We start from the raw sequence: 25,359 nt of genomic DNA on the forward strand, positions 1-25,359 counted from the left end.
TGAACACGTGAGCCATGCATGGCGCATGGCACAACCTTCCTTGACGCAGAGCAGACACCATGTTCTTTCCGTTGTCGGTCAACATGGTTCCGATTTTCAGTTTGCGCGGAGACAGCCATCTGTCGATTTCTCTGTTCATTACACTGAGAAGTTCCTCCCCTGTGTGACTACGTTCGCCAAGGCATACCAGGTGCAGCACAGCGTGACACCGTTGCGCCCTGCACATGTGATATGCCGGTCGGGTAATGGGACTTGGCACGGGGGTGGCGGCTGAGGACACGGCGGAAGAAGAGGTGGTAGAGGTGGACATCTTTTGTGGACCAAGGACGTGCAAACGTGGAGGCAAAAGCGGCGTGACCTGTCCAAGTTGCTGGTGCGGCTGTGCCGGCACCACGTTCACCCAGTGGGCCGTAAATGACATGTACTGTCCCTGACCGTAGTTACAGCTCCACACATCGGCGCTGGCGTGCACTTTGGCAGAGACCGACATGCTCAAAGACTAGCCCACCATCTCTTCTACATGTGAATGCAGGGCTGGCACTGCCTTTTTGGCGAAGAAATGACAGCTTGGCACTCTCCACCGCGGCGCGGCACAAGCCATCATTTCTCGGAAAGGTGCTGAGTCCACCACTTGGAAAGGGAGGGACTGCAGCACCAGCAACTTGGACAGGAGGACGTTCAGCTTTTGCACCGTCGAGTGCGTGCTCACAAACTGTTGTCTCTTGGAAACGGATTCCAAGAAAGACTGCTGACGGAATCCGTGAAGAGGAGTAGCAGGAGAAGGAGCATCTGAACGAGCGGAAGATGCCAACGAGCGACAACTCCCCTCAGCAGAGGTGTTGGAGCCTTGACTGGCTGATAGAGGGCGAATGACGTCGGGTGACGGAGCAAGTAACGGAGCGGGTGATGGAGCGGGGGCTGGGGCAGGCAGAACCGCCGTATCTTTATCACGGTTTTCCCAGGCCACCAAATGGCGACGCTGCATATGCTGCCGCAACGCTGTAGTCCCAACATGGGCCCCCTGGCCACGCTTGACTTTCTGGCCACATAGTCGACATACGGCTACGTTTACTTCCTCGGGCGGCTTGACGAAAAATTGCCACACCGCCGAGTAGGAAACTTTGCCCCCGATACTCCTCACTGGATGACTGCTACTTCCTCCGTGCACACCGGCACCACTACTGGCCGTGGTGGTAGGCTGCAGTGGAGCTGGTGCTCTACTCCGTGGCCGTTTGGCTCCACTGACACTGCTGCGACCCTGCTGCCTCCTGGGCAACCCACCGACTGTTTCGCTCGCTGCCAAGCTGCCACCCTCTTCTCCTGATGATGCAGAAGAAATTGCCTGATGACGACGAGGCTGCCAAGTGCGATCAGCCTCATCATCATCAATTAGGGTCTCCGCCTCACTACTAGCCCCCTCGGCTGCGTGTGGGTCAGGAGACAGACCTGTCTCTAGACCGGCTACCGAGCCACTCTCCTCGCCACTACTTCTTCGCCTGGCTGCTGAAAAGGCGGATGTCTCCCCCCGTTCCTGACCGCCCTCTGTTAGCTCTTCCTCACTGTACAGTGGGGCTGAGCCCACAGCATGCGATACTTCGCTTGGTGAGGGAACACCAAAGGACAGGGGCAGGTAGAGGACACGTGATTTCAGTGGGCTTGGTCCCGGGCCATGCCAACTAACGGTTGTGTCTGACGTACCCACCGACCGTTGGCTGTAGGTGTCAGAGGTGACCTGGGAAGAGGAAGACGACCGAGCCAACCAATCGATGACGGCAGGGTTGTCGGTGGAGACACGACCGCTGGATGACACCGGGAGCAATGGCCTCTGGCTGCGACTAGTGCTGCCTCGACCTCTTCCTCTGCTGCCACGTCTGCTCGCTCCTAAAACATTGCCTCCTCTGCATGTTGTCTGACATACTCTTTAATTCAACGATTCTGTGTCCCTGAGTAACAATTCTGTGTCTGTCCCTCAGTAACAATTCTGTGTCTGTCCCTCAGTAACAATTCTGTGTCTGTCCCTCAGTAACAATTCTGTGTCTGTCCCTCAGTAACAATTCTGTGTCTGTCCCTCAGTAACACTTCTGTGTCTGTCCCTGAGTAACGTTTCTGTGGCCCTAAGTAACGTTTCTGTGTCCCTAACTCTCTCCCTCAATACAGAGCGGTCTGCCTCTCTTGAATGACTGGAGGCAAATGGAGAATTCTAAAATGGCCGCCATTTATAGCTCGACCATTACACAGTGCTGGCTGGCTGGCTGCTGATTGGCTAATGCGATCACATGTCATGAATGAATGCATTATGGGTCAGCGCGCCTTGTCTGCGCGCCTTCCCAGACATCCCCGCTCCGTCGCCGCACATGTCGCCGCCATTTTAGGAAAAATTTCGATTCGCGCATCCGAAGTATGCTAATTTTCGGATTCATCACAAATCAAAATTTTCCTAATATTCGAAACGAATTCCACTTCGCCTACTTCGATTCGCTCATCTCTACTGAGAACCTATAGTGGAACAGATTCTTCATTTTGTTTATTTCAAGTACTTATATAGGTGTCTCGTTTTACTGTAGGGCCCCTGTTGCAAGGTTTGACCCTGAGGCGAGAATACTAGTCATGACTGTAGTAGCGCCGACTACTACCGTGATTGTCAGATTTCCCGGCTGCCTCTCAGTTAGAAGATATGCGTAGAATTATGTTGTATCAATATGTGTGTGGGCAGCACAGTGGCTAAATGGTTAGCACTTCTGCCTGGCAGTACTAGCATCATTGATTTGAATCTCAGCCAAGGCCCCTCCTGCCTGGAGTTTGCATTCTCTCCCTGTGCCTGCGTGGGTTTCCTCCGGTTACTCCGGTTTCTTCCCACACTCCAAAGACATGCTGGAAGGTGAATTGGCTCTTGTCTAAATTGCCCCTAGTATGTGTATGTACCACGGCTTGAACTATCTTGCGTTGCATGTAATGAGTCTATCTCATATATTAGTTTCACCTTTTTAAGTTGCATTACTGAAATAAATGAACTTTTACATGATATTCTAATTTTTCGAGTTTCACCTGTATATGTAAAGGGCTGCGTAAATTGACGGCGCTATATAAGTACCTGAAACAAAATGAATAAATGTACTGTACTACAGATCATTCCTTGAGTTCAGCTTAAAACCATTTGTAACCTAACAGATTTTGAAGAAACCTATTTTTTTTTTTTTTTTCCTGGGGTTCTCATAATTTTAGTTTTTTTTTTTTTTTTCCTGCTTTAAACATAAACAACTTGCATTAAAACCAGTTTCCGCCTGCCCATGGTACTGTTTACTACAGGCAGGCGGCATGGGGAGGATGGATCAAGTACATGTACTGTACATCATCCAGCCTATTCTGGGCTAGGACCCGTGCTGTCACTAGCGACAGCGGGATTTTGTCAGTACGTCCCGGCCAATGATTTATGGTTGAGATCTGCTGATTGGCCATAGCCAATCGCAGCACAGAATTTGGTGTTTACAAACACACGAGACTCTGTGCACAGATCAGCTATGTGCAGGGGCGGACTGATCATTCGGACACTTGGGCACGGCCCGGGGTCAGTAGGGGGCCCTGTAAGATGCCCCTGGTACATTTTTTCATAGGCTTTTTTTGGGAGTGGTTTGAATGTTGGCAAGGACACAGGGGCCCCATGATTCCCTATAATCCGGGGGCCCCATGAGTTGTCAGTCCGCACCTGGCTATGTGGCTGTTTCTTCTCACTGAAAAGCAGGGAGAAAAAAAACAGATCTGTAAGTAAAAGCAGCACATATTACACTTGTTGGGCTCATAGTTAACCCTTTGGCATCCCCTTGATGTTAACCCCTTCCTAGCCAGTGTCATTAGTACAGTGACAGTACATCCGATCACTGTATTGGTGTTACAAGTGATGTCACTCGGTGTACCTCCAAGGCGAGGATCTTTTACTGCCAGATTGCCCGCCACACTCACTGTCCCACTATAAGTCACAAATCATTGCCATTACCAGTATGGCGTCAAAGCTGCATATATGCCAGTATACAGTATATACCATAGGTCATGGGTGTCAAACTGGTGGCCCTCCAGCTGTTGCCAAACTACAAGTCGCATGAGGCATTGCAAGATTGCACATTTACAAGCATGACTCCCAATGGCAGAGGCATGATGGGACTTGTAGTTTTGCAACAGCTGGAGGGCCGCCAGTTTGATACCCCTGCCACAGGTATAGCCACCATAACGTTCACAGAAAAGAATTAATATACACGTATTTGGATTTTTTTATTAGAATATATTTTGGCCTAAATTTGTGGTTTGGTTTAAAAAAAAAAAAAAAAAAAAAAAAAAAAAAAGTTTTTTTCTTTTGGTGGCATTTGATCACCATGGTTTTTTTTTTATTATACAAATGAAAAATAAATAATATTTTCTACTCTATTAAAAAACATATTCAATAAAAAAAAACAAAAAAAACACAGTAGAAAATATTATTTATTTTTCATTTGTATAATAAAAAAAACCATGGTGATCAAATGCCACCAAAAGAAAACTTTGGTTTAAAAAAAAAAACAAAAAAAAAATTCATTTGGGTACAGTGTTGCATGACTGAGCAAATACTAGTTAAGTTAGCGTAGTGCTGAGTGGTAAAAAAAATTCCCTGGTCATGGAGGTAAAGTGGTTAAAAATCATATTTGGCTGACTCGCATTCCATTATCACACACTGCTGTCTCACCTGTTTGCACAGTCAGGAAATAATGTGGATAATTGCAGGGCAGTCTAACAAGTACAACATCATATAAATCGTCAATCTGTTGTAATTCCTGGGTGTGGAGCTCAAGCTGATCATACCACTCAATTACTGCTCTTCAGTATTGCATCCAGTAAATCAGTCACTTTCATATAGTTTCAAAATTTCAAAGTGTAAAAGTGCATCACTATACAGCACATATAAAGATATCCGAATTTAGATCAAACGGTAATCGGTGAGAATAGTCACATCAAACGTGAATTATCCATCGATTTAACACTGTAATAGGAGTTAATAATCCTCAAATCGTGTCCTGTAGGGTATAATTTATTCTACAGCCATATAAAGTATACATCAAAAATTTCTTTACCATTTGCCACAGACAGGGATTCAGGGGAGGAGTGGGCTGGGGTACAAGGGGTATTTTCCCCAACTTCCTGCATGCTTTCATTATGATCAGTCACATTGGGCTGGTGGCCTTGAGTAGAGATTTTACAATTTAGACATTGATCAGAGTGGGACCTGGAGTTAGATACATGCTGGGCATTAAATACAGTAGATACCTGCCTCCTGCTAATAAATACGATCGCAGCACATGATAGAAGGAAGTCTTCCAGTAATAACTTTTTGTGGGGCTCTAAGATGTCATGTGACCACATGCCGAGAGCTGCAAAGGAACTTCGGTGCTGGTAGAAATTTGAAAATCTTTCACACTAAACCAACCGTTCTCTACCCTCTTACCCCAGAGAAATTTGAAGTTCTTTTCATGTCTCAAGGAATTCCTGCTAAAATTGACACATTGGGTTTGGTTTATTAAAACTAGAGTGCAAAATCTGGTGGAGTTGTGCATTGTAGCCAATCGGCTTCTAATTCCAGCATGTACAATTAAACTTTCACAAAAAAAAAGAAAAAAAAAAGGCATGGTCTAGGATGGCTGCCTAGTTGATGAGCTCCCTGCTCATAGAGGTCCCTTCACCTAACATTAGCTGAGAATCGCTATCCAAAAGATGTGGAAAACTTTGGGGAGTGCCTCATCCCATTTCTGTTCATCTCGGGACTCGGGAACTCGAATCAGCTGCAATATACAGGAACTTTTCAGGACTCAGTCAAGGAAGCTGAGACACCTTCACAGGACACATCCTGCTACACTCCCATTAGGCACACACAATCCCACTCACCTGACTTGTGAACCTGTAAGCTACTGAACCTGAACAATCTCCACCAGGGGCGGACTGACAACTCATGGGGCCCCTGGGCAATAGGAGATCATGGGGCCCCTGTGTCCTTGCCCAAACTCAAAAAAGCCTATGAAAAAGGTACCAGGGGCATCTCATGGGGCCCCCTACTGACCCTGGGCCCTCAGGCAGTGCCCGAGTTTCCAAATGGTCAGTCCGCCCCTGATCTCCACACGATTGCAGCGGACATCAAGGTTACACTTTCTGCTGTCCTCTCCAAACTCCACCTGGACATACAGGCTGTACCCATGCGGCTTGAAGATGTGGAAGAGACTGTTGCCCACCATGACGCTGTAATCCGTACAGTGCAACAAGTAACACTCATGCCTTGCACATCTGTGAACTTCACGGACACCTGGAAGATCTAGACAATCGTGGACGTCGGCATAATTTTGAGGGTATCCCTGAGACAGTTGAGCCAAACCCACTCTTGCAAGCTGTCTCAACAATATTTAATGATCTCCTAGAGAGGTCCCATGAATCCCCAATAGATTTTGAGAGCCCACACCATGCCTTGAGGCCAAGAGGCACAGACACAGACCCTCCTCGAGTGTAGCTTGTTGCCTAGTGAGCTTCCAGCTTAAGGAAGAAAAACCTGCGGAGAGCCTGTGACTGCAACCACATTGCATACAATGGTGCTGGAATCAAAATCTACCAAGATTTGTCTCGTATTACTTTACAACATGTGAGGTATCTCTGACCTCTCCTAGAGTTGTTGTGCTCAAGGAATATCACATACTGTATAGATGGATGTAAATTCCCATTCTGCCTCTCTGCCCACCTGGGTCGCATTGCCAACCTATGGGTCCTAGAAGATCTTTGCCCGTTCTGCGAACATCTGTATATACCCTTGATTGATGTTCCTGACTGGTACCACTCCCTACATTTCCCATCATTACTATCCTCAACCATTCAATCTGATTTCTCAGATCAGTGGAAACCCTCAAGCCCGCAGATGCAGACCTTTACCAGTGGCTTCTCCGTCGCCATCAAGGCTTGGCGCTACGGTAGGTGGCAGCCCTATGGCTTCCCCTGTGCACCTCAAGGCCTGACATACTTAACTAGTCTGGTCAAGTAATATACTCCTCTGGGTACAGTACTTTGTCAGTTTTTCCTGACTATGCGCTTGTTTCCTCCTAAGACTTTCCTGAACCAAACACTTGAATTGCTGGCTATGATAGTCAAAGTCTTCAACCGCTCACATCAATAGGTATGATTATCGGAGACCCACTATTTCTGACATCCTTCACTCCGTAATTTAGTCCACCCATATCCTATTCAACCAGACATGCTCATAGATATTGAACCCCAACAGTTATTTGCTTTTATTTATCTTTTTCACAATGGGTTTCCTCACCTAAAGCCTTCCTAACAATTTCAATTGGTAAATTAATATTTGGGCCTTGTACATGTTTAGACCCATCCTGCACAATACACTGTATTTGTCACACCCCATGTCAAACCCACATGGTGTTGTTTTTTTTTTTTTTTCCTTAACAGCCAATTACACCCCCAATCAATGTTTGATGTTTGTTTTCACCATCCCTACATGTTGATACACATATCTTCACTAGCACCTAAGTCAGAACCGCACTTATCTCAATGCAATAGTGATAATAATTGGGGTTTTATTTGTGTGAAACTCATTACTCCTCTACCCCTTCTAGTAAAGCCCTTTTGCTTACTCCACCCGAATAATGTATGCCTAGGCGTAGCACATAGAAATACCGTATTAGAGCAATAAATACTGTTGTTATCATAATGTAAACATGCAGTTGTTGACTGACTTTTCTCCCCTGCTCTAAACGAAGCATCCATACATAATCAGATCATTTATTGGCTCCCTGTAGGAGAAATTGGCAATCAACATGACCTCGTGTTCCTGGATGACAACCACTCCACCTTCCTTTCACACTACTCCCTATACTTTATGTCCCCCCCCCTTCTTCTCCCTTTTTTTTTTTTTTTTTTTCCCCCACCTTTACATATGCTCCCATTCGGTGAAGTGTTCTTGCCTCCACCAGTAGTCTACAACTGGAGTGGGCGGAGTCGCAGTTTAGAAATTGCCCTTCACATTTGAGGTGGCTAGTGTGCAGTTTAAATGAATGTCAATGGCGGCGTGAGTTGCAAACAAATGGTCATATTGTGAAAACTATCAGGACTATGGCTTAGCCGTGGACATTTTTAGTGACAGCAGGGATAGCTGAACGTTTTGATATATAAGATTTGTGTAGGCGGGCTTGAAAATGAGGGCGTGATGGCAGTTTAGAAATCATGTCCTGATTTTTCAGTTCACACTCTAGCTTTTGTCACTCTGCTGCCTGCTCACACACCTGGGTTCCTATGGCAACTCACTCTACAGCAAGGGCAGAGAAGAGCGGTTAAAAACAAACTGCTCCAACTTGCTCACTTCACTGGCAGTTGCCATCTTCAAACCGTTGTAGTTTAAGAATTATAAATACTACACCGAAGAGCTTTATATTGTGAGAATCACAAGACCCAGACCTACATTGTGATGCATAGTATGTCTCTGAAATATTAAAAATAAAGGCATAGTCGCAGTTTAGAAATTGCCCTTCAAAGTTGAGGTGGCTAGAGTGGAGTTTCAATGAATGTCAATGGGCGGCGTGAGTTGCAAACAAATGGTCATATTGTGAAAACTATCAGGACTATGGCTTAGCCGTGAACATTTTTAGTGACAACAGGGATAGCTGTACGTTTTGATATAAGATTTGCGTAGGTGGGTTTGAAAATGAGGGAGTGATGGCAGTTTAGAAATCATGTCCTGATTTTTCAGCTCCCACTCTAGTTTTGAACATTCCGCCATTCATTCCTATGGGACCAATTTCACCACAAAAACGCCGATATTTCGTGAAACGTTCCACAAAGTAATAGCACACCAATCGGGAACAATCCGCACGTTTTGGTATATTACTGTCTATGTAGTGTAAAAACTGTGGGAGGAGTTAGGGTGGTAAATTTGGCTATAATATATATGTGAGCTAACAGTGGTCAAGCCATGCAAGAACACTTGAATACACTTAGTGGAAATAATTTAAGTAAAAGTATATGGGTGCCTTCACAATATAGAAATTTAGAAGAGAGCACGAGTTTGTACACGTTAAATGTTTTTAGAGTATGGGATAAAATGCATAAGCAGATAAAATGGGATTTTAATTCACTTTTAATGCCCCTGAGAAATTCAGATTATTTTCCCCCAGGTAGAGAGGAGTTTACGGGAAGGTGGTTTAAGACGGAAGAGGCACAATTGGGTGATATAATGGAAGGAGTAGAATTGAAATCCTATGGGGATTTGGTGAAGGAAGAAGGAGGGATATTTATTAAACCTAGATGTGTGGAAATATAACCAGTTGAAACATTTTGTTGGGACCCTTCCAAAACCTTTTGAGAGCGAGGGAAAATTGGAATGGGTCCAAAAGGTTGTTGGAATCACGAGGAGATGGGAAGCATGGCACAGCTAAAGTAAATACAATTCTCACAATTAGAAATGGATACTAAATTAATGTTTATAGCAAAATGGGAAAGAGACTTGGGGGTGGAGATTGGGGAAGATAAACAGAAAAAAATATAGATTGATTCACGAAAATTATAAGTGTGTGTGAGGTGGAAATGAATTATAAGTGTTTGATAAGGTGGCATATCACACGAGGGTGGAACACAGGATGGGTGTGGAAAGATCTTCAGGGTGTTGGCGAGAGTGTGGAGAGATAGGCACGACATGGCACATTTGGTGGGAGTGTCCAAAAACACAGATATTCTGGAAGAAAATAATACATCAAATTAGGCTGATAACGGGAGTAGAGCTGAGATTGGATCCAGAAATATGTCTTTTTTTCATAGAACAGACTTGTCAGTTAAGCAATATAAAGAAACGGGAATATGGCACTACTTGAATGCTGCAAAGGGACTGATACCCAAGTTTTGGCATAAGGTTGAGGCGCCGAGGGAGGAGGACTGGATGGATAGAGTAGAACAGGTTAGTAGAAAGGAAAAATTGTATTACACAAGAGGATAGATTAGGAGCATATGATGTGAAATGGAACAAATGGGAAGAATATAGACTGAAAGTTAAAGTTTTTGAAATAATAATTATTTCTGAGAATTTTTTCCTTTCTTTAAGAATTTAAGTGTTTGTTATGATAAGGTGGAAAACTTAGGATAAAAAGGGAGGGAAGGATGGGGATTTTGATAGGAAGGGAGAGGGGATGTTATTAAATGAATGTAAGTGGAATATGTATCTTTGTAAAAAAAAAATTAAAAAAAAAAAAAAAAAAGCAAGTCCTCCTCTAGACAAAAAAGGCCACCCGCCTCATTAATTCATAGCTACGCTTCTACAGATTCCTCGTGAATTAGACCATCATGAGAATCCAGATAGCCTGATTCTTCCGATACTGTATACTTAGCCCCTTTCATAAAACCACTCCTTGTTCGTCACAGATATCTGTATGTTCATTCTTTTAGGTCTATTACCCGGAATCACATATTACAACTATGTCCTCCTGCTTGCCAATCGATCGTTTGTTGATCTACGATTACTTTGAAAATTTTGTAAAATGTGCACTGTTCATTGTTTCTTTCATTAAAGTTTTATTGAAGAAATCATAAGAACCGCAAACAAAAAAAACTGGAAGCTGATTGGTTTCTATGCAGAGTTGCATCCAATTTTTTAACTCTACAGTTTACGTAAATCAACCCCACTGGTGGCCATTGGGAAGAATGCCACTTGTGTTGATGGTCATCGGGAGGAACGTTCCTTATATTGGTGGACAGTGTAAAGGATGTTCCTCTTTTATAGTGGTGGTCACAATGCCACCCATCCAGGCAGCTAATAAGATCATTGGCGTCATACAGCTCTGCCATGTAGCTAGGACCTGGAACTATGCAGGGATCAAATCGGTCAGCCACAGTTGAAGTCTTAGCATACACTGGAGGAACACTAGTTGAGAATGGCAACAGTGATACTAAACCCTGCATTCACCATATCTGGTCTGTCCAGCAGAGCACTGGGTTAAGCTTGTAGGAGGAGTTTTCATTATTTCCCGACTGTCCTATGAGGCTGCATGATGCCTGACCATTTATCAGGACAGTGCTGGTTGGCCCACATGCACTGATCACATGCTCTCTCCCAAGATAGAAAAAAAAAAAACTCTTGCAATATACACCAAACTGAAAATGTAATAAAATAAGATATATAAAATATATAAAAGTCTTTCTCATGACAATAAAGTCAAATATGTGCAGGTCTTCTCCTCATTAGGTGACTGGAAAATAACAAGATTGCGCACTCACCGACCGCACATTTAAAATGCGCCTGTGTATGATATATTCCAAAAGACCAGCCAGGTATACAGCTCCAGAGACCACACGAATCCTCCCTCTTCCACACTCTCATCCGCCTTGGGTGTAGCAATATCTCCAGATCCAAAGGTAGAAAGACAGAGATCCCCCTTTTTTGGTTCCAGACACCCCACGAATGGAAGATGTATATCTGCACTAAGGCTCAAGAATAGAAAGGTTGCCTCTTTCCAAACTTCCAAGGGAAACCCTCCAGTGATACCCTGGTATCACTGGAGGGTTTCCCTTGGAAGTTTGGAAAGAGGCAACCTTTCTATTCTTGAGCCTTAGTGCAGATATACATCTTCCATTCGTGGGGTGTCTGGAACCAAAAAAGGGGGATCTCTGTCTTTCTACCTTTGGATCTGGAGATATTGCTACACCCAAGGCGGATGAGAGTGTGGAAGAGGGAGGATTCGTGTGGTCTCTGGAGCTGTATACCTGGCTGGTCTTTTGGAATATATCATACACAGGCGCATTTTAAATGTGCGGTCGGTGAGTGCGCAATCTTGTTATTTTCCAGTCACCTAATGAGGAGAAGACCTGCACATATTTGACTTTATTGTCATGAGAAAGACTTTTATATATTTTATATATCTTATTTTATTACATTTTCAGCGCTGCACTATATATATGTATAATGTCTCTACTATGAGGTTTAGTGATCCCTTGAAGTGTTCTAGCAGCTGGTTTTTCTGAGCGCTCGCTATATTCATTATTTATACACCAAACTGAGCATGTGCAGCTTGCCCCCAAGGCAATCGGCAGATGGATTGGGGACATTAGAAGAATGGGATAATCAGAGAAGACAGGATCAAACCTGCTTTTTACACAAAGCAGGTGATTTAACCCCTTAGGTTCCACAATATAACAAGCATGCTTTACTGCATATACAGGCTGATTTTACTATTGTGGATTTAGTAACACTTTAAATCAAGTCCTTTTTAAACACTGCATGCTGTGGTTACATCCTGTGTCCCTTAGGTCACTAGAACAGGGTTTCTCAACCAGGGTTCTTGGGAACCCTGGGGTTCCTCCAGAGGTTGCTATGGGTTCCTTGAGCAATGAGCAATTTCTGTCTCTTAGTGATGTTTTTAGCTATCTGTGAGGGGCAGGGGTGGACTGACCATTTGGAAACTCTGGCCCTACCCGAGGGCCCGGTGTCAGGGTGCCCCCATGAGATGCCCCTGGTTCCTTTTTCATAGGCTTTTTTGAGTTTGGGCCCCATGATCCCCTATTGCCCGGGGGCCCCATGAGTTGTCAGTCCGCCCCTGGTGAGGGGGTAATTCTTCCTAATGCCCACAAGTGTAAGAAGCATTCTTCCCAATGACCATCACGTTAATGTATCATGAGCTGTAGATATAGTAGCAGGGGTTCCCTGAGACTTGAAAGTTATTTCAAGGATTCATCTGTGTTGAGAAAGGCTGCCCTAGAAGGACACAACAGTGATGTAGGGTCAGGAGAAGGGATCACATTCCAGCAGCAGACCCAGGCATCTGACACCAGATCCAAAAGTGTCCAAGGCAAAGAGACTGCAAACCTGGAACATCACACAGTTACTTTGTGTACTGAGCACATATATGTTCTTGCTCTTCAATAGATTGATTCTTGTATCTCCTACAGAAGCTGTGGCAGCTTTCATCTGGGTAGCTTTCATGTGGTCCATCAACTATGAAGGAGGGATGATTTGTACCTCTATAAATTCAAAGATGCGAGAACAGGTATTGAATAAATTTCATTATATTGAGTCTCATATTTGTATAACACCAATGATCTACCTCATTTTATTTCTCCAGCCCTCTTCTCAGACTTTCTCCTCTCTCCCTAACTGCTTTCTCCTTTATTTAAAAAAAAAAAAAAAAAAAATAAGTAAATAAATAAATATATATATATATATATATATATATATATATTCCATACACACCCCCACTCCGTTTTACCTGAGTGCCTTTTGTTGGTTTATTTGACTTGCGGTTGACCTACTTGTGTTCTGCAGTGCACCTTCTGACCTATAGTAGACTTCATTCCGACTTGCAGTGGACCTCCTTCTGATCTGCAGTTGACCTCCTTTTGACCAGTAGTGGACCTCCTTCTGACCTGGACTTGACCTTTTTGACCTGCTGTGAACATCTTTCTAAACTGCAGTTGACCTCCTGACTGGCAGTTGATCCCCCACTGAGATGTAGTGGACCTCCTTCCAACCTGCAGTTGATCTCCTCCTAACCTGCAGTGGACCTCCTAAGCCGCCTCAAGCTGGTTTTGCTTTCCATTTGACATGTATATGGAAACTGTTTTAATGAGAACAAACGTCCATGTAGACAGGTCATTACTCTATCCCTCAATCTATTTGTTTTTACTCCTTTAATTAGCTCCTGCTATATCTCACTTTTCTTTGTCTCTCTTCAGTTTCATACAGTCAGCCTGCTATTACAGACTTCACCTGTTAAATCCAAGGCTCCTGTACAGCTTTGGGGGCTGACTCCTGGAAGCAGTGCTAGTTCAGTGACAGATGACCTCACTATTCTAAATGTTGTAGTGGTGTGGTATGGTCTACCCTTGAACGAACACTACTTCCAGTAGAAGGTAACCTTATGAGATGGACTCCAAAAAATAATGTCCCTCTCCTCCCTTTTTTTTTTTTTTTTTTTTTTTCCATCCTCCAGGAGACTCCTGCTCTGCGCAAAATGAGGCTGTCTCCAAGATCGGTTATTGTAATAGGAGCTGTAGCCACCATATTATTCTTCGCAATCAATTATGACAAAATACAGGTAATATAAATTTCCTTTTATTTCCCATCCAAGAGGTGCAACAGAACGTTGGAGGAAACCTCCTGAAGTAAGGGGGATTGCCCTTTAGAAGGTGTCCCTGGAACTTCGTAAGCTTCCTTACCTGTTGCTCTGGGGCAAATGCTAAAATATTGGATTTCCCCTCACTTTTATTCCCAGGAACTATGGTCACCAGGACAAGGGTAAATTTCCCCAACTAGGAAACACAACAATACAAGCCTATTAGCGGGTCTAGCCCTTTCCTAAAAAAAAAAAAAAACTTCCTAGAGATACTTTCATATATCATAACTTTTTTTTTTTTTTTTTTTGTAATGAGAAAAATATAACTCTTTGGCCTACAGCCAAATTCCAGTTTTAACTGGTGTAGTTATAAGGAACAACACCAAGAAAAATATTTATGCAGATATATAGAACTGTGAGTTGCCTCTGAAGAAAAGTGTTATGATAGCATTAACAAAGATCTAAAGCTAGTCTGAGCAAAGATCTAGGCCAAGGCATGGGCAGGAGTGGTGAGGGCACAATAAGTTCTTTTATTAATCAACACGTTACTGTTTTGTGCTTTTTCACACTATGGGAAGGACAAGTCTGTGATTGTTCATTACATTGCATGAAAAGGCGCAAACAGCCATTGGGACAAATTGTGTTTTGTTTTTTTTCTCCAGGTGTCGGAGACACACAAGGAAAGAAATCACTTATAATAATCAATAAATGTATAATAAAATTAAAAATGATTTTTAAAGAAATTGGACAAATCCATGGTTTGTCCATTTTTATATTTTCTTGTAGGCATTGCAGTTTTTGTAAGCTGTAAATGGAGCAAAGTCCGATACACACTGGCGTGGCTTGGTACCTGAGCCCTAGTGCAAGAGCCAGGACCCTGAGCTTAAGTGTTGTGCTCGCCGCTCTAGATTTTGTTTAAAAAAAAAAAAAAAACAAAAAAAAAATGTATGAAATGCAATAGTTTTGCACAGAGCAGCCCCAAACATCTTATTCTTGGGTCCCCCACCAGCGTTCCTGGCTCCTCCTTGATCCTTGATCAGTGCCCCTAATAGCAAGCCGCTTGCTATCGGGGCACTGGTACATGCTCACTACTGAGCCCAGCTCTGTGCATCCCTAAGACACAAAGAACAGTGGCTTGGCTCCGCCCCCTGCTCTATCCTCATCGGCTCATGAGGAGAGAGACCTGGGACAGCCACGGCTCCCATGCATGTTGCTGAATTGAAAGGGGGCTCAGGTGAGCATTAGGGGGGGGGTGTGGGGGAAGCGGCACAGTGTGGTGGGTTTTTTTTTTTTTTTTTTGTTTGTTGGTTACCTTCATGCATAGAATGCATGAAATTAATACAAAACTTCAGCCTTTACAACCACTTTAATGCAGCTCTGTATTCATTATTAGGCTCCATGCACACGGGCAGGGGCGGACTGACCATTCGAGCACTCGGGCACTGCCCGAGGGTCCTGGGTCTAAGGGGGGCCCCATGAAATGCCTGTGTGGGTTTTTTTTTTATAGGCTTTATTTTGGGTGTGCTTTTGAGTGTGGGCAAGGACATGGGGCCCCATGATCTCCTTTTGCCCGGGGGCCCCATATGTTGTTGGTCCGCTGGTGTAAAGTCTCGTTAAAAAAAAAAAAAAACTTGTTTTTTAAGTGTTTTTGCATTAGCATTTTGCCACGTTTAGTGGCATTTTTCCGCATTTGCGTTTTTTTTTCTTTTACCAAAAAATTTTTTTTGGTCAAAAGTCCAAAAACAATGGGTTGCGGTGCTGTGCCGCGTTTTTTAGCTTTAGAACGTTTTTACAGTTAAACTCCTCTAGAAACCCACTAGTCCTAGGGTTTTCTTCCAGCCAAAAAACGTTGATTACAGTCTGTGTACATGGACACGTAGGATAACATGCTGGGGGATTTACTGGCTGTAGAAAAAAACGTCAAAAGCCAAACCCAGCCGCTGTAAAAACGTCCCGTGTGCATGAGGACTTGCATCATTCTGTTTATTTTTCAAATACAAGCAGTGTAAGTACCTGGATTCAGCCTCCTACAGTCCTTGTGCAGCAGAGCTGGAATATGAGGGAAAGCCAGTCCGTTCCAGTGCTGACAAGAAGCATGATAGAGAGAACAGAGTGACAGAGATGAGCTTATCACTGTCGCTTCTGGTTTCACAGTCCAGTCACAGGCAGGGTCCAATACAAGAGGACCTGGGCTCAGAGGAAGTGGGTTGAATGTTAATCATCAGACTGAGGACACCTAGCAAAAGAAAAAAGTATTGTGGGGGAAACCTCAGGACTGAAGGTGAATATTGCAGTAAAAACCGGTTTGGTTATTTTATTCATGGGCTAAAACTTTTTTCGTCTTTTGGATTGAGTGTGGAAGATTCAAAAGATCTGCCAGGGTTTAATGGTTGCCTGTGTCTCACTGTTGAGCTTTACCTACCCTGTTTTGTCCTGGTGACCACATTTTATAGTTGTCACAAGCAAAGGAAAAGAGAGGTCTTTCACTTGAGTTCATGTTCTGGGGACAACTACCTAAGGGGAATGTTTAGAGATTTCTTGTGACTTCCTGTTCCTGTCACCACCTTTCATATTTTGGATTTTCCATCACTTGGGGGAGGATTTTTAAACAGTAAATTTGGTATTTGCCAAACATTCGCTGTAGTTGAATCTTCCAGCTGCACCTGACAATGATTCACCACTAGTGAACGTTTAGTGGCAGAAACCTTCAATGCTTTAGAAGTATGCTTTTATTTCACCCAGGATTCGCACAATTGTCATCCAAGATTGAATTATCAAAATTTTCACTCAGGATTCACACAATTTTTACCCAAGATGTATACATTTTTCTAACAGCCCCTTATGTGTGCCAGTGTCAACATTTCTTCAACTTTCAGCTCTCCCCACCTGCTGTAACAATCATATTTTACATTGAAAATCCAACTCCGGGTAACTACCATATTATCCCAAACATTGGACCGTGACTACCCTGCAAGGATGATTATCTCATTTTGTCTAGGGGAGAGGTAAAACCGTTTTACTTAACTGATCCTCCTCTCCCTCGGCAGATGGCACTCCCCAAAAGTCTTGTAGAGGACTGTCCCTCAAGTCATCATGCCCAAGGCAATGTAGTGGAATCTGCTTTGGCCTTGATCATGTCAAGACCCTAGATCAGTGGAATGTGGGGGAGAAGGAGCTGAGGGGAGCTAAGGGAATGATCTAGCTGTGGGAGAAGTGAAAATTCCGGTAAGTAAATCTTTTTTTTTTTGTTGGCCTAGAACAGGGGTCTCCAAACTTGCTAAATAAAGGGATAGTTCATTGCCCTTCAGACTTGGAAGGGCCAGACTGTGGCCATCAGGAGTAGAAAATGTCCCAACAGCAGTTGGAGCAAGCAATGCCCCATCTTTGGCCACAGTGAGAGGAATTGTGCCCCATTGTTTGTGTCATTAGTAATCGTATCCGACTGTTAGTGTCAGTGTCTCCAAACTGTGCCCCATTGTTGGTGTCATTGGTAGGAATTATGCCCCATTGGTGTCATTGAGAGGAATAATGCCCCATCATTTGTGTTATTGGGCCCCATTGTTGGTGTCATTGGTGGAAACTGTGCTCTATCGTTGATGTCATTCATAGGGATTGTTCCCCTTCATTGGTGTCAGTGCATTAAATCGTGCCCCAAGAGCTGGATAAAAGCAAGCAAATGGCCGTAGCCAGCACCTGGGCCACAGTTTGGAGACCACTGACCTAGACCAAAACAAGCATTTAAGTGCAGGTACAGCCCTACTGCAAGGGATAATTTTTAGCTGCCCGGAGTTTAGCTTTAAGGGAGAACAGGAAAAGTGAGACTGCTAGTCAGAGATTGAGTTAATTTTGTTTTTGAAGAACTAACCCTTCAAGGAACAAGCTATTGATGAAGCATGATTTGTTGTTCAACATACAGTAACTAAAAAAATGTTTTACTTATGTTTCAGGTCCCTAAAATTAACATGCTCCAGTTATGTAACTGCCATCCAGAAGAATGTATCGATACACCGTCCATCCCTGCACCAATGGAAGCTGATTATGAAATGGAAGACTTTTTCAATAAGATTGACAGACTCATTCCAAAGGTGTCCATTGATGATGTGGAAAAGGCAACCAGCGCAGAGGATACCAAATTGACTGTTTTAAACCCAAAAGTTGATTATTGTGTGGAGGACCTACTGTTTGTGAGGGTTGATGCATACGATTATTCTGGAGCCCCAAAAACATATGGCGGTGATTATATAAGGGCCAGAATATACTCCCCTGCCACGAACAGCAGTGCTAGTGGCGGCATCCATGATTTTAAAAATGGGACATATTTAGTAAAATTCGCCTTGCTTTGGGAGGGAACTGTGCACATATCGATAGTCCTAATGCACCCAAGCGAGGCCGTCTCTGCCTTATGGCGTGGCAGGAACCAAGGCTTCGCCAACATTAAGTACACTGGAAATTTCACAAGTGCTACAAACTACACCAACAGTGAATGCGGGTTCGAACTTGACACCCAGGAGGAAGTCTGTGCCTACACAGATAGAAGGGATAAAGAGGCCTTTTTTTGTATTAAGCCTGAAAATTACCCTTGTGAAGCCCTGACCCATATGAATTCCGTCAACCGAGATCATTCCTATCTTACAGCGGTGGAGCAGCTTCTTCTCCACAGGTAATGGACACAAGTGGACAGCCTACTATAGAAAAGGGTGTGCCAAATCTCAGAAAGTTGGCTTGGGTTCCTGACTGAAGCCAAGCCAAAAATATTTCTGTACCGTTAGAACCCCTGTCAGGTTTGTATTACTGCCTGTGTCCCCATTGGAGAGATTCAAATTCACGTTCTGTTCTGGTGACATCACAGGAAGTGTAGGGATGTCTTCTCAAATGGGACCCAGACAGCAGTAGAAACCCAGAAGAGACACTTACTATACACAGAGTTTAAATGTAGAAAAGCCACACATGCTGCATGTCCAGGCTTGCTAGGACAGTACTGCATCTTCTCCCTATGTAAAGACCTTGCCCTGAGATCACAGCATCAACCTCAACAGTGCCTGCTGCCCAGGGTAATCACATGCTCTGTGGAGATGCCCACCATGCTGGATGGAAGGTGTTCTAGTGGAATAGGGAGGAAGCTACCAGTCATAAAGGCATCTTCTGACTGAGGCAGACCTTCTAGGAGCAGACTGTAGAGCACTTCCTGGTTCTCAAGAGAACCTGTATCCACACTAACAAAAACATTAACGTAGTAAAAATATATTCTGTCCTGACTTGTCTTCCCACACTTTTCACCCCTTTCCTTCCCCCACATCTTACACTCTGCAAATTGTGCATGCAGTCCTCTACTGTACATTCTGCTTGCCATCATATCTTCAAACTTCTCCTGCACATACTGCCCTCATTTATAGTCTCCACACTCCATTCCACTAGTACCCCATGTTCTACCTTCTGAGCTCCTTTCCTGTACATGCTACCCCATGTCATACCCTCCAAGCTCCTCTCCTGTATATACTACCCCATGTCATACCCTTCCCCCTCCTCTCCTGTACATTCTACCCCATGTCCTACCCCCCCCACTCATCTTCTGTACATGCTACCCCATGTCATACAATCCCCACTCCTCTCCTGTACATACTACCCTATGTCATACCCTCCCCACTCTTCTCCTGTACATACTACCCTATGTCATACCCTCCCCACTCCTCTCCTGTACATGCTACCCCATGTCCTACACCCCCCCACTCATCTTCTGTACATGCTACCCCATGTCGTACAATCCCCACTCCTCTTCTGTACATGCTACCCCATGTCATACCCTCCCCACTCCTCTCCTGTACATGCTACCCCATGTCCTACCCCCCCCACTCATCTTCTGTACATGCTACCCCATGTCGTACAATCCCCACTCCTCTTCTGTACATGCTACCCCATGTCATACCCTCCCCACTCCTCTCCTGTGCATGCTACCCCATGTCCTACCCCCCCCACTCATCTTCTGTACATGCTACCCCATGTCATACAATCCCCACTCCTCTCCTGTACATACTACCCCATGTCATACCCTCCCCACTCCTCTCCTGTACATGCTAACCCATGTCCTACCCCCACTCATCTTCTGTACATGGTACCCCATGTCATACCCTTCCCACTCCTCTCCTGTACATACTACCCTATGTCACACCCTCCAAGCTCCTCTCCTGTATATACTGCCCCATGTAATACGCTCCTCTCCTGTGCATGCTTCCCCATGTCAAACCCTCCACGTTCCTCTCCTGTACATACTACCCCATGTAATGATTAAAATATAGCACAGCACTGGAGGAAAGTGCAACACAACAAGCCATGTGCAATGCAGCAGCATATACATTTTGGCCGCACTCCCTTTAGTCAAGCCCCTATGCATACTGTGGTTGACTCTCTAAGGATACTGCATTATTTATCTATCCCTCCTAATTTTTTCAAATGCTGGCAACTGTGAAAAACCACCTATTGTAGCTCATAAAACAAATATATAACTTTTGAATGATAGGACAGTATGATGGCCTTGGTTAGCCCTAGCATTAGTTCCCACTCAGAACACTTTCTGCATGCAGTTTATATGTTAGTCCTGTTCGGTAGGATTCCTCCAGCTGCTCCAATTTCCAACCAAAATCCATCTCCTGAAATTAGACTGTATATCTATATGGGTGTGATGGGTGCAATAAATTGTGAACTTCCTTTATGAGGCAACAGCCAATGCATTTCTCTGTAGTACTCAAACACTGTGCTGTACAAGTATATCAAAATAATAATAGTATAATTATTATGTAAACTAAATGTTATGTTAAAATATTTTTACTTTTTAGGTCAAACATTGGGTTGGAAGTTTCAAAGCCTTTAAAACCCATCAAAGTTGCCAGCTGTGGCAGTAAGTTTCTATTTACTGATTATATATAAATTTTTTTTTTTTTTTTTTTTTTTAATATGGTAAGATTTGTTATCGGACTACAATTTAGTGGTTGCATTGGTATTATTTCCTGCTCGCTTTATAATATTTCTGCCACTAGATGGTATACCTAAAGTATGTATCAGACAGCATAGCCATTATCCTTTCTGAATATGCAGTAATAGAGGATTAGCCAGATGGAGGGTGTATTGAATTCCAAACTGTAACAAGTAATGAAAAGGGTTTTAATTAGACATGTGCATTTTCGATTTGCTTTTTGGACAAAAAAATTCATTTAGAGCTTCAGATGTTTACGCATCTCTGAATGAACATAGTAGCGAATGTCAACAAATCTGAAAAAAGTTATAATGAAATTGACTGTGTTCATTTAATTCGGATGACGTTACATGATGTGAAAGTTTGGGCCCATGGGCAAATTAATTAAATGTTTCGAATTAGTTTGATAACTGATCTGAATTTAATTCCATTCATTAATTCCAATGCCAATCGATATTGTCCAATCAGCTCATGCCATTTCTCTTGGTGGGTTGGACTAGCATCCAAAACCAACAATTATAGAAAACGAATGCCGAAGAAATTCCGAAAACAAATTGGTTATAAATGAATATGATTAAATTCTATAATTGGCAACTGTATCCGAAATTAAAGGAAACTAAAAATTTGGAGCATACATATGTCTCTAGTTTCAGTGCACACTCTCAAGTTTGCTTTATGTATTCTCCCCTATAAAAATGAATCTTACAAATGTACTGACTGTATATATTAACTTTTATACTGTATGGTGTCACCGGACTATCACACATGAGCTTGTTGGACTCTCTATTCCAGAACTATGTTCATTACCAAGAGTGTTCCACTCTGCAAGAAAAGCTTTCCACAAGTTTTGGAATATGTGTCCATTTGGCTAATAGAATAGTTGTAAGGTCAGATATTGATGTTGGATGAGTAGACTTGACTCGCAAGTTCCAATGCATCCTAAGAGTTGAGATCAGGACTGTGTTGGACAATAGAGTTCCTTCACACAAAACTGGTTAAACCATGTCTTTATGGAGCTGGCTTAGTGCACAGGAGTAAAGTCATGCTGGAACAAATAAGGGCCTCCTCCAAACTGTCACTAAAAAGTTGTCTAAAATATTTTTGTATGCTGTATCATTAATTCTACCTGTCACTGGAAACACATGAATTCAATTATTTGGAGGCATCTCAACATACTTTTAGTCATATTGTGCATAACTACAAATATGTAGTAAGTCTCTGAACGCTCGTACGTGCTACATTCCTTTGAAATCTACACAGTTTTTAGGACAGACGCTTGATCTTCAAGTAACCTTTTTTCTGGAATTTTGTCAAAATGTTTTGTGACTTTTTTCCTGGACTTCTGCTTTCATCTTGTAGGCCAGGCTTGGCAAACTTGTAGATGCCAGTGTGCCCTGATGTTTGGAATCTGGATAGAGTTCATCAGCCTGTGAGGAAAAAATAGGTCAGATTTTACATGCAATGCCTTTTTATTATTGGTATTATTCCATTTAGGAAAACGGATGGAACCCACTGATGAGTGTACAACAGGATTTTATTTTCCCATTCCAAGTGGATATTTCTCGTACAATGTGTGGAAGCCCATCAACTGTAAGATGAGACAATTCACTGACAATAATAAATTGAAAGACTTTCTCAAGGGCAAAAAGCTATTCCTCTTGGGGGATTCTACAGTTCGCCAATATATAAGACACTTTGCAGAGAATATTAAAAGTAAGTATAGAGGAACCTTCATTTCTTCGCGTCTTTCTCTTACTCTCCTCTCCCTTCCTTCCTAACATCCTTAGATTTCCTTCCATTCTTCAATCTTCCTTCTTCCATTACTCCCATCCTTGATATTTGCCTTTCTTTGAGATTTTCCACTTAGGAGGGAAATATTGAAAACGTTAGTAACATATCGGGTAAGTATGGAGAACTATTGTTCAATTCCTTTCTTTTTAGATCAGTGGTCTCCAACATGAGCTCCGGGGGGGCCAGATATGGCTATTTGCTTGCTTTTTATCTGGCCCTTGGAGCACTATTTCCCACCATTCATACCAACAATGAGGCATAATTCCCTCCACTGACACCAATGAATGGGCTCATTTTTTCCCAATGATGCCCAACAATAGGGCACAATTCCTCAATGGCACAAACCGTAGGGCTTAATGACTCCAATGATGGGGCAACATTCCTCCCACTGACACCAAAGAAGAGGCTTGGTTTATTCCCACTGATGCTGGGATCTTTTCTACTCCCAATGGTCAGTCTGGCCCCCCTAAAGTCTGAAGGACAATAAACTGGTAATTTTGTTTAGAAAGTCTGGCGATCCCTGCTTTAGATCTCCCTTCCTTACTTAATCTTCTTTCCTTTCTTCCTTTCTTTCCCTTCCTCGTCCAAAATTTTTTAGTTTTTGATTTCCTTTTACTTTTTAATTTAGAACTTCTTTGAGATTTTCCTGTTCTGCCACTTTTATGCCTTCACATACCTTCTTAGACCCAATCTGTCCAGACAGTATGGTCACCTACTGACTTGGCATCATCCACAGGTAGCTTAACTCTTTTTATTAACACAGAGAAGATGAATCCAATGTAATTTTCTTCAAATAATGGCAGTACAGAGGGTGTTTTTCCAGTCTTCTGAGGGTGTTTTTCCAGTCTTCTGAGGGTGTTTTTCCAGTTTTCTGAGGGTGTTTTTCCAGTCTTTTTGAAGTGCAAGAATCCAATGGGGGACATTTAAAACTGGTGTACTCCAGAATCTGGTGCAGTTGTGCACAGTAGCCAAACGGCTTCTAATTTTAACTTGCTCAGTTAAGCTTTGACAATAAAACCTGGAAGCTCATTGGTTTCTGTGCAGAGCTGGACCAGAAGTTGTATTGGGCCAAAACCACCACCACCAGCATGCACCAAAACAATAACAACCAATACAATAGTCCATTGCAACACACAAAAATTACATTAAGGGTGAGCAAAATACAACCCGAGGATAGGTCACCAGTATTGTCTGTGGTCTTCCTGCAACTGATATTTTCCCCATTGCTAACTTACCATGCCTCTTTTACACCGTCTTGGTGGAGGCAATTTTTTGCTTCCTCCTTTCAGAGCTATGCCCCTCATGACTGGTGATCCAATGCAAGTTCTTTTCAGGAGGTATCAGTAGAGCTTTCTTTCCTTTTCTTCATTTCTTTCACCCCTGGAGTCCTTAACATTGTTAATATGACTAATTGTTTTTTTTTTTCTTCGTTAAGTTGTTGATTATTTCAATCACACGGAAGATGAGATGCAGTCCTGGCAAAAGACTCTTCTGGCCATTAATCTGGAAAAGTTTATTTATGTCCAGTGGAAGAAACATACTTTTCCATTTGTCAGCAAAACTTTCTACTCCATCAAAGAAGATGCCTACATGGCCCGCCAGATAGATCAGATTGGCGGAGGAGAAAACACTATCATTGTTCTTACTCTGGGTCAACATTTCAGACCTTTCCCCTTTCAAACTTTCATCAGGTCAGCAATCAATGTCAGGAGAGCGATAGAACGGCTCTTTATCCGAAGTCCACGCACAAAAGTGATCATAAAGGAGGAGAATGCCCGTGACATGGACATTGATATGGAACGCTTCAGTGACTTTCACGGCCATGTCCAATATCAAGCACTCCGGTGGATTTTTAAAGGGCTGAACGTTGGGTTTGTTGCTGGATTGGACATGACCATTGCCTATGCATGCAATGTTATCCATCCTCCCTTGGAAGTTCTAGAGAATCTCATCAGCATGTCCTTTACACTAGCTTCACAAAATTGAGCAGGACATACAGTACAAAGACTTTGTAAGGGGAATTTATATAATAATTTTTTTTTAACAATAAAGTTTTTATTGAATTTTATAACAAATACGGATCTGACTTGAGTAAGCATACACAACTTTTGTAAGGGGAATTATTAATTATTGAATGGGGATAATTAATACTCCATATCATTACACTTTTTTTTTTTTTTTTTTTTTTTTCCAGCCCATTTAGTCTAGTGATGGTAGGAGTTACAGTTTTGAGTAGGCCAAATCTGAGGCCTTTTCATAGCCAAGGACTCAAGTCCTTCTTTGTGAATTCCAATTCCTTAGGAATTTCTGGAGAAAGTAATCTTGGTTTAGGCAATGCTTTGTTCTCATGTCAGAGCCTCCAGCATGGAGAATAGTGAGTAGTACAATAGTGACGTTTCCGAGCCTTCAGAGGCAGTGCCTTAGATCTCGCACTGTAGATGAACAATCTCCCTGCTGTCACTGAAAATGTAAAGTATGTCTAAATCAAGGAAAGGTAGA

The 25,359-nt window shown here is 43.0% G+C and overlaps 1 protein-coding gene across 5 annotated transcripts in view; it reads left to right on the forward strand.

Moving 5' to 3' along the window:
• Positions 1-24,935, forward strand: part of LOC149440676 (NXPE family member 2-like) — a 37,995-nt gene extending 13,060 nt beyond the window's left edge. For 2 of the 5 annotated variants that reach the window (XM_089658245.1, XM_089658246.1), the window contains exons 2-7: positions 12,940-13,037; positions 13,980-14,084; positions 18,050-18,762; positions 20,933-20,994; positions 22,564-22,782; positions 24,296-24,935. In XM_089658245.1, coding sequence (XP_089514371.1) covers positions 12,972-13,037; positions 13,980-14,084; positions 18,050-18,762; positions 20,933-20,994; positions 22,564-22,782; positions 24,296-24,846 — 1,716 coding nt within the window. In that variant the 5' untranslated portion in view covers positions 12,940-12,971 and the 3' untranslated portion in view covers positions 24,847-24,935. The remainder of the gene's footprint in view (positions 1-12,939; positions 13,038-13,979; positions 14,085-18,049; positions 18,763-20,932; positions 20,995-22,563; positions 22,783-24,295) is intronic. The other 3 variants (XM_089658247.1, XM_089658248.1, XM_089658249.1) reach the window with 3 other exon arrangements.
• The last annotated feature ends 424 nt before the right edge of the window (positions 24,936-25,359 follow it).

This window comes from Staurois parvus, unplaced genomic scaffold, assembly GCF_062004578.1.
Source record: "Staurois parvus isolate SC_StPar_1 unplaced genomic scaffold, SC_StPar_1.0 ptg001060l, whole genome shotgun sequence".
Taxonomy (NCBI): Eukaryota; Metazoa; Chordata; class Amphibia; order Anura; family Ranidae; genus Staurois; species Staurois parvus.